Source organism: Emys orbicularis, chromosome 5 (genome assembly GCF_028017835.1).
Source record: "Emys orbicularis isolate rEmyOrb1 chromosome 5, rEmyOrb1.hap1, whole genome shotgun sequence".
Taxonomy (NCBI): Eukaryota; Metazoa; Chordata; order Testudines; family Emydidae; genus Emys; species Emys orbicularis.
Genome location: NC_088687.1, coordinates 12380534 through 12389877, shown reverse-complemented (window position 1 = coordinate 12389877; position 9344 = coordinate 12380534). Strand labels below are relative to the sequence as shown.

General features: G+C 48.0%; 1 protein-coding gene across 2 annotated transcripts; it reads left to right on the top strand.

Annotated features, from left to right (window-relative positions):
* Positions 1-226: 226 nt before the first annotated feature.
* Positions 227-1387, top strand: LOC135879352 (growth-regulated alpha protein-like). 2 transcript variants are annotated; one of them, XM_065405316.1, is made up of 4 exons: positions 227-305; positions 561-687; positions 788-871; positions 1343-1387. In XM_065405316.1, exons 1-4 carry the CDS (start codon positions 227-229, stop codon positions 1359-1361), a joined length of 309 nt encoding a protein of 102 aa, XP_065261388.1. In that variant the 3' UTR covers positions 1362-1387. The 2 variants fall into 2 exon arrangements, with proteins under 2 accessions (XP_065261388.1, XP_065261386.1); XM_065405314.1 differs by lacking the exon at positions 1343-1387 and having other exon boundaries at positions 788-932.
* Positions 1388-9344: the final 7957 nt, after the last annotated feature.

Here is a 9344-nt window from a genome sequence, read left to right as displayed (position 1 = left end):
GGGCGGGGATCCTGGGCCGATCCCCGAGCCCAGCCCTTGGTGCGGGGCCGGGGCAGGCGGGGCCCGGCTGAAGCGGATTTCTCCGGCCGCTCCGCCCCCTCTGCCCCGGGAATTTCCCGGCCGGGTCCCGCGGGGATAAAAGCGGCTGCGGGGCGCTGCGGAGGCTCAGAGCTGAGCCGAGCCCAGCCCAGATCCCCAGCACCAGCCTCCGCCGCCAGCCCGAACCATGAGCCGCCCACGGAGCTTCGCCCCCGGCAGCCCCCTGCTGCTGCTGCTGCTGGCGGCCTGCGCCGCGCTGTGCCGGGGTAAGGGGCTGGCTGCGCCGGGGTGGCCCCGGGACCCGGGGTGGGGGAATCTCGCTTCCCACTGGGGCTTGGAAGGACGGATCGGACCCAGGTGTCCGAGAGCCGGCCGCATGAGGGGAGTCCCGGGGGATGGACGGGACCCAGGTGTCGGAGAGCCGGCCGGATACGGGGAGTCCCGGGGGGGTGAAGGAACCCAGGTGTGGGGTGTTCCCGGGCCGCCGGCAGGAGCTGAGTCTTTCTCCCCTCCCCGGGCAGGTGCCCCCATGGCCGGCGAGCTGCGGTGCCAGTGCCTGCAGACCGAGACGGCGGTGATCCACCCCAAGCGCATCGCCAACGTGGAGCTGATCCCCGAGGGACCCCACTGCGGGGTGCCAGAAGTCATGTAAGTGTCGGGGCCCTGCTGCCCCTCCCAGCCTGCACCCCCCCCCTCCCCGCCGCGCCAACCCCCAGCTCACCCCGCTCTCCCCTCTGCCTCCCCGCAGAGCCACCACGAAAAACGGCAAGAAATTCTGTCTGGAGCCAACCGCGCCCTGGGTCAAAATGATCATCAACAAGATCCTGAACAGGTACCTGCCCTGGGTGTGTGGTTGTTTGTGTTGTGCCAGCGGCCCGTGGGTGCAGCTCTAACGCCCGTTGTCCCGTGTCATGGGAGTGTGGGCAGCAGACTCGGTCTGAAGCAGGTGTCCGTGTTGCAGGGACAAGGGGCGAGATGGGCCACTGAGTCTTAACCGGTGGATACTTCTCATTACAAACCGCGGGGCCAAGCTGGGCCAATCAGTCCAGCTCCATTATAGGGGGAGAAACTAAGCCCAGGTGTCATGTAGGAAAACGAGTTTTAATAAGTGTCTGTACTCTTCGCCATTAACCCGGGCTGCTACCGGTGGCTGGTGGGGTCCCTGCCACTAAATGCCATTGATTAGCTGTATCAGCACTGTCCCTATTCCTTGTGACACACACAGCGCCCACGGAGGGCACCTGGAGGCTAGTGCACAGGGAATGTCACTTGTAACGTGTGTTCTGTTGTCTGACTGTTGCAGTCAATCTACCAAGCTGTGAGGGGAGAAGAGGAAATGAACAAGGAACTACAACAGAAACTACCTCTGTGTACAAGGGGAAACCAGTGTGACAGAGAATGGGAACCTGAGGCTGGATAACTAGCCATGATGAACTCTCTTCTTTTGAAAGTCTGATAGACCAGCCTTGCGCTCCATTCAACTTCAACGCGTTCCACTGAGTTATTACAACCTGTGCTTATTTATGTATTTATTAATACATCTCTGTATAGCTCGTCAATGGCTAGGTAGTTTTATGTTAAGCACCTTAGATCTTCCTGATCACCTGAAGGGATAATGCTGCAGTAGTGGCTCAAGAGTTGGCTTGTTGTTAATCTAGTACACATTCCAAATAACCCCTCCCCTCAGATCCTCTGAGCAGCTCAGGGTGGGTAGTACGGTGGAGCTGTGCCTTTCACATTGGGGATGTGCAGGATGCCTGCTGGGTTGTGAAATGTGTTGCCAAGGCACATGTCCCTGGGACACAGAATCATTTGCTTGGTTAGGTGAAACAGACTAGCAGCTGTTCTCCTTTCATAGAAAAGCAATCTTTATAAAAATGTGGCTTCCAGTCACTAGCTGTCGTTTCTGCAAACTCTTTCGGGCTCTCTTTTGATGAGTGTTAAATTATTTCTATGCAATTTAAATATTTGGTATTTATGCTGAAGGTTTAAGAACAGTAACGTTCTGAACATCCTTGGACATTTTATGTCTGCATTGTATGACATACTGTCATGTTCTGTGTAGAAGTGGTATTACAAATTGTACTGTACTAAAACACAGTAATTGTAAGAATGGCGGGAGTTACACATAAAATAAATATTTTCTAATTAAAAGTGGTTGAGTCTTCAACTCAGTTAAGTGTTCATGTCCATGTATCTGTCCCAGTGGGACCCCGGAAAGGGGTGGTGTGGGTGGGAATTGGTAGGATACACACCTGCCTCCAAGCTTCATCCCCTTTCCTATTTTATTTAATGTTTGTCTGCATTTAACAGACTCTTGGGTCCAGAGTTGCAATATTTAAACTCCTCATCTGCACACCTCATTGTGAAGGGAAATTGAGCCTCGGAAAGTGGTTTGTGGCTATGAAAGCTGCAAGGACTTGCATGTTTGCTTAACATGCCATGAGACTATTCATGTGCTTAAAGCACTCTGCAAGATCAGGCACATAATGATTCTTTGCTGTTATAGGAAACAAGACAGCGCCAAGGAAAAAGAGCAGAGAAGACACTTGCTTTATATATACGTGCATGCTCTAGCTGGGGGCAGGGGTGCTTAACTGTAGACATTTGTAAAAGCGCCGTGTCCCTTTACCTGGTTCCATCTTATCTGCGTTTCATGGAGGATATTCCCAAAAGGTAGTGTTAGACCCATAGGCACAGATTCACTACATCGTCCATGCCTCTCCAAGGGTTGCAGCTGTCTGGAGGTGCCTGCCTTCCACGCCTTCCTCATTCATTCAACAGAGCAATTGATTACAAAGGGGGGGGGGGGAAATCTTATTCTACTTCTAGCAAAAAGACATTTTTTTACCTTAATTATACTACATTAAGGGCCCACTATAACAAATTACCGAGGTTCAATACTGCTGTTTCGGTGGGGTGGCGCTGGGGAAGGAGGGTTTGTTTCCGTGGGGCAGGTTGCCCTGGGGGGGGTGTTTTGGGGGGCAGCTGGGGGGGGCAGTTGGCGGCGCTTGGGGGGTTGTGTTTTGGGGGGCAGCTGGGGGGGGCAGTTGGCGGCGCTTGGGGGGTTCGGCCCTCAGCTGTTTTCTTTGGAGTAATATGGTCCTCGCCGCTTTACAAGTTGTGCAGGCCTGTGGTAGGGTAAGAGTTTGCTTTACTTGCTTCATCAGTGTCCCACTCACCCAGCTCCTTTCTCCTGAGGGGAGCAGCTATTGGTCATGTCAACAAGGACAAGTGCAGAGTTCTGCACTTAGGACGGAAGAATCCCATGCACTGTTACAGACTAGGGACTGAATGGCTAGGCAGCAGTTCTGCAGAAAAGGACCTAGGGGTTACAGTGGACGAGAACCTGGATATGAGTCAACAGTGTGCCCTTGTTGCCAAGAAGGCTAACGGCATTCTGGGCTGTATAAGTAGGGGCACTGCCAGCAGATCAAGGGACGTGATCGTTCCCCTCTATTCGACATTGGTGAGGCCTCATCTGGAGTACTGTGTCCAGTTTTGGGCCCCACACTACAAGAAGGATGTGGAAAAATTGGAAAGAGTCCAGCGGAGGGCAACAAAAATGATTAGGGGGCTGGAGCACATGACTTACGAGGAGCAGCTGAGAGAACTGGGATTCTTTAGTCTGCAGAAGAGAAGAATGAGGGGGGATTTGATAGCTGCTTTCAACTACCTGAAAGGGGGTTCCAAAGAGGATGGATCTAGACTGTTCTCAGTGGTACATGATGACAGAACAAGGAGTAATGGTCTCAAGTTGCAGTTGGGGAGGTTTAGGTTGGATATTAGGAAAAACTTTTTCACTAGGAGGGTGGTGAAGCACTGGAATGGGTTACCTAGGGAGGTGGTGGAATCTCCTTCCTTAGAGGTTTTTAAGGTCAGGCTTGACAAAGCCCTGGCTGGGATGATTTAGCTGGGAATTGGTCCTGCTTTGAGCAGGGGGTTGGACTAGATGACCTCCCGAGGTCCCTTCCAACCCTGATATTCTATGCCATGTGACAAGGGGAATCTTATTGGACTTCCTGGCTCCTCCATCCCACTCTTGCAGGCTCTGAGGTATCAGAGAACATGAGCTGATCCATACAAATATAAGTCTGAGCGTCCTTATTTAACTCTCCTTTTATACAAGCCTCTGGATTGTACCCCTGTGCTTGTGAGGGGAGGAGGTGGAGCAGGGCGTGGAAGGCTGCTGTGTGCCAGCATCGCCGGGAGCAGGAGGATGAGGTTGAAGTACAGCAGGGTAGTCAGTCTCCAGCCCCTTGAAACCTCCGCATGCAAATGTGCTGCACTTCCCTACACACGCCTCACTCGGGCTGCCCTCCAATTGTTCTAAATTTGTTTAGATTTTCATTTTGTATATAGCAGCCAAGGGAAGATGATTTGCATAGCTAATCCCCAAAACATCTGACCAGTTATGTTCTGCACACACTCCTGACTGTGATAGGAAAAAGCTTTCCTGGCTAATATAGCAGTTTTAGTCTCAAACTGGGGGTCCTGACCCAAAAGGGGGTCGCAAGCCTATTGTAGGGGGGTTGTGAGATCATAACAATGTCACTGGGGGAAAGAGGAGCTGCAGGGGCGGGGGGGGGTAACAACATCCATTGCTCTCTGGCTGCCCACTTCTGAAGGCAGCGCCGTCAGCAGCAGCAGGGCAGCCGTAAGGCTGGCAATAGCATGAATATGCACTTATGGGTATGTACAGTAATTTGCTTTCTCTTTTTTGGGGAGGTCGTCACAGCTTGAAATATTTTCAAAGAGGGGCTCAGCAAAAAGAAAGGTTTGAGAACCCCTGTAATATAGGAAAACTGTAAGAGAGGAGACACTTGATCCAGACTCCAGTGGGAGTTGGACAGAGCCCAAAGTGAACCCAGCAGTTGTTCTTTCCATCAGCTTCAAATTCACCCTCCCCAAAAGAAAAGCTCATGTACTGAACTTGTTCAAACAAGTGTATATTGCTTTTGTCTAATCTCCAATGATCACATTTTAAGGGAGCTGGTGTATATTGCTCCCTGCAACCTTAGACGTGTTATGTCATTTAGATATGGCACAATATCCATTTTTCTATGAAAAATGCTGTGCTGCTGATGAATGGTTCATTTATTATGGACCAAATTCTGTCTTTGGATTTCATGTGCACAATTTCCCCTGTCCTTGTTCATGTTTCTGCCCGGCAGGAAACTCTACACTGAAATGAAGTGGAATCTAAAGTAATATTATCAAGGCCAACTGTTGCAATCCTTACTAGTCAAAACTGACATGTGGACGAGTAAGGACTTTAGGATTTGGCCCAAAATGACTAATCAGATCCCTTTTACGCGAGGACATAGTCATTAGGACTGTGACGCTGGTAAGCCAAGTGCCAGCTCCGGTGTGGACCGAGTCAGCTGAGAACTGACAAACGCAGCTGGAAGCCAGGCTGTAGCCAAGTGAGACTCACCAGCGCGGCGCCTCCTGCTGGTTGTCTTGGGAATTAGCTTTCCAGCATACAGAGCGCCTCCTCCTGTCCGGTGTCTCGTCTGTCACTGGCCCCCGTGTCCCTCCCAGACCCTGGTGCCCCTTTTCCTCAGGGTTCTGCCCCCAGCAGTACCCCACAATCTGGGTCTCCCCTCCCAGGGGAACCCCCAACCCTCTATCCCCACCTTGCCTCAGTGGCTACTGCCAGTCATCATCTAGCCCCCGCTCACTGGGGCAAACTGCAGTCTGTCATGGCCACTCATCATTGGCAAGGAGATAGGCAGAAGCAGCTAGTCCAGTCTCTGGGCTGCACCTCCCAATGCCAACACCTGCATAGGCCTTTACCAAGGCCTCAGCCTGGGGAGTTGCCAGGCTGAAGCTCCCCAGCTCCTCTGGCCGCTCCCCAGCCCTGCTCCACTCCAGGTACCCTTTTCTCCTGGGCAGCCAGGACCTTCTCTCTCTCCAGAGCAAGAGAGAGACTGACCCAGCTCCTCCCTGAGCCCTTCTAACAGGGCCAGGTGTGGCCTGATTGGAGCATGGCCCCACCTGTGGCTGCTTCCCGATTCAGCCTAGCCTTTTTACTAGGAGCGGGGTAACTGCCCTACTACACGGGTCAATAAGTTAAATGTATAAGAATGGTATAAATGCATTGTTAAATGTACAGGAACGTATTTGGTTTTAAACTTCATGAAAACTAATGGGATTCTACTTGCATTATTTTCTCTTATGTGTATCCTGTTATAATGGAATAGCGAACATGTACATTGTATAGAACCCCTTTCTAACTAAAAAACCCATCACATGAGAAACAACCTTGTGTAATGCAAATGAAGAACTTTAATAGGGAAGTGCTAATTCTCGCGCATTTCAAAGCAAGTGGTCATTGTGTGTGATCAGAGATCAAAGACTAAATGCACTCCTCTCTCTCTCTGCCATCAGCGAAAGAGCCCATGTGGATAGCCAAACTGTCTATTGGTTTTTCTGTGAGAAGAAGCTATAAGTATGGACACAAGGAAAAGTTCTTCATCTCTGGATTGTTTGTATTCTAATAGGGCAGAATAGCTGAACGAGAAGAGGGAGATCCCCAGAGTTATTCTGGGTAGCCCTAAAAGACTTCTGAGAAAATGGCAGCTCGCTACATCTCTGCTACCATTTGAAATTATAGACTGTGACTCACCTGTACATATATTTGTACCTGCTTTAACCTCTCAATAACTCTCATCAGCCTCTAGTTAGCTTACTACAGAATTAGCTACCTGCATTGTCTTTGGTGTGAGACTAGGATGCAAATCGACCTGGATGAGTGACGGGTCTCTTGGGACTGGGTGTTATCTGAAATATTTTGTGATTTTTGGTATAAGTGACCGTTTATCACATAACACGACTTGCCTGGGTAGCAAAACAGACACTTCAATAAGGGGACTGTCTGTGACTCCATTATAAGACTGCTGTGGTACTTTGGGAGTTCCCATTTATTACTGGGTTGGGGGAATCTAATTATAGAACATACCACCAGTTTGGGGTGTCTGCCCTGCTTTTGACAGTCTGCCCTGAAGCAGGTGTGATGGGTTGGGTCACAGAAACCCCCTTGGGACTGCCACCGGATGTGCTAAGACTACCTCTGACTCCGTTTTCCCTGTCAGCTTGGGACTTCAGAACCTTGTCTTGTTGAGCCAGACACGCTAGCCTGCTGCAAACACAGACCGAGGTCTGAACCACGTCCCCCAAAAGCTGCAGACTTAACTGAAAATGGCTTAGAAAATGTTCCTATCTCTAGCACCCGGATACCCACTTCCCAATGGGATTCAAACCCCAAATAAATCCATTTTACTCTGTATAAAGCTTATACAGGGTAAACTCATAAATTGTCCGCCCTCTATAACACTGATAGAGAGAGTTGCACAGCTGTTTGCTCTCCAAGGTATTAATTACTTGCTCTGGGTTAATTAATAAGCAAAAAGTGATTTTATTAAGTATAAAAAGTAGGATTTAAGTGGTTCCAAGTAATAACAGACAGAACAAGTAAGTTACCAAGTAAAATAAAGCGAAACACGCAAGTCTAAGCCTAATACAGTAGGAAACTAAATGTAGGTAAATCTCACCCTCAGAGATGTTTCAATAAGCTTCTTTCACAGACTAGACTCCTACCTAGTCTGGGTCCAGCAATCACTGACACTCCCATAGTTACTGTCCTTTGTTCCAGATTCTTTCAGGCATCTCTTTGGGGTGGAGATACTATCTTTTGGGCCAGCTGAAGACCAAATGGAGGGGTTTCTAGGGCCTTTTATATTCTCTCTTGTGGGCAGAAACACCTTTGTTTTCCTGTGCAAGATCACAGCAACAAGATGGAGTTTGTAGCCACCTGGGCAAGTCACATGGTACTATGGATGATTCAGCTTTTTGCAGGCCGACGCCATTGTTTACATGTTAGTTTGAACATTCCCAGGAAAGCTCAGATGTGGATTGGCATCTCCCAAAGTCCATTGTCAGTTAAGTGTTTCTTGATTGGACACTTACTGAGAATAGTCCTTTCTCAAGAAGCTGACCAAATACTTCACTGAGGCTACTTAGAATCAAACAAGTACATAGCCAATATTCATAACTTCAAATACAAAAATGATATACACACAAAGACAGCATAATTATAACCAGCAAACTACAACCTTTCCATAGACACCCCACTTGGCCTCCTCTGTACAAGAACCGGTGCAATCATAGGACCCTGGTTGCAACAATGATCTATACGGTCACAGTTCATGTCAATAATGTCACAGCAGGCACTCACGGTAGTGAGTCACTCCAGACAGCATGACAAGGACTTCAGATTGTACAATTTAAAAAACAAACAAACAGAATTTGAATTTATGTATAATGCCATTTCTGAATCTCTTCTTCTTCCTTCCCTTAAATTCTTGTCCTATTTATGGCATCTGATTTCCAACTGTAAACTCTGTAAGGCACAGCCCTTATATTGCACACATTTTGTATTGTGTCTTGCATTTTAAAGCACTAGACTATAACAGCCATGCTTACAAAATATGGAAGAAATCTATTCACCTTCTAAGAAGAATTCACCATAGTCCGATAACGTGGTCCCTTTTAAAAATTGCACCAGAGCATAAATATAATGAAAGATTGTTGCAGGCATGTTTTGGGGATTAAATGGACTTTTTGATTCTGGAATTTCCATTGTATGCTCCTAGTCGGTTTATTCCGTTTTTTTAAATAAATAAATGTTTACTAAAATTTACCTGGTCTTTATTTCCATTCATTGGCATATATTACATATCTTGGTCTTAAATTATGCATGCAATTAAATCCTGTGAATTTGCCCAAAGGCTCAGCTACACTGTCTAAATTTGCACCGTGATGGAGTTATGGGCCGGAGCGTTTAGACTGAACTTCTAATCAGCTCACCGGGAATTCTGCACTCAGTGGTGGCACGGTTGGGCCCGATGTTGCTTAAGTTCCAATTCAAGTGAAACAAAATGACTTGGGCAGTTGATACTTAACAACAACTAAATTATTAGGAATATCCACCCCCCTCCGGAAGATAAATTTGGTTATAAGCATCAAAAAGAAATAACCTCCTGTCTTTGAAATAAGTATAAAATATAGTTTGTAACCACTCCATCTCAAAACATGTTCCCAGTTGTAAATTATGAGTTAGCATGACAATTTATCTTATATGGAATGGGGAAAAAAGAGGATTCTTGCATAAGTCAAAATAATTTCCAGGTCAAACCCTGATTAGATGGGCCTTTTCTTTAGAGAAAATAGGGGAAAGCACATTAGAAGGTAGCGCCTCACTGTTCTTAAACTGAACGGATCACCTCAGTTGGAAAGGCACA

What these genes read in the sequence shown, in the direction of transcription:
- LOC135879352 (XM_065405314.1), top strand. Translation starts at nt 227, where the DNA reads ATGAGCCGCCCACGGAGCTTCGCCCCCGGCAGCCCCCTGCTGCTGCTG. An exon ending in CTGCGCCGCGCTGTGCCGGG is followed by an intron (nt 306 to 560) that starts GTAAGGGGCTGG and finishes CTCCCCGGGCAG; the next exon opens with GTGCCCCCATGGCCGGCGAG. An exon ending in TGCGGGGTGCCAGAAGTCAT is followed by an intron (nt 688 to 787) that starts GTAAGTGTCGGG and finishes GCCTCCCCGCAG; the next exon opens with AGCCACCACGAAAAACGGCA.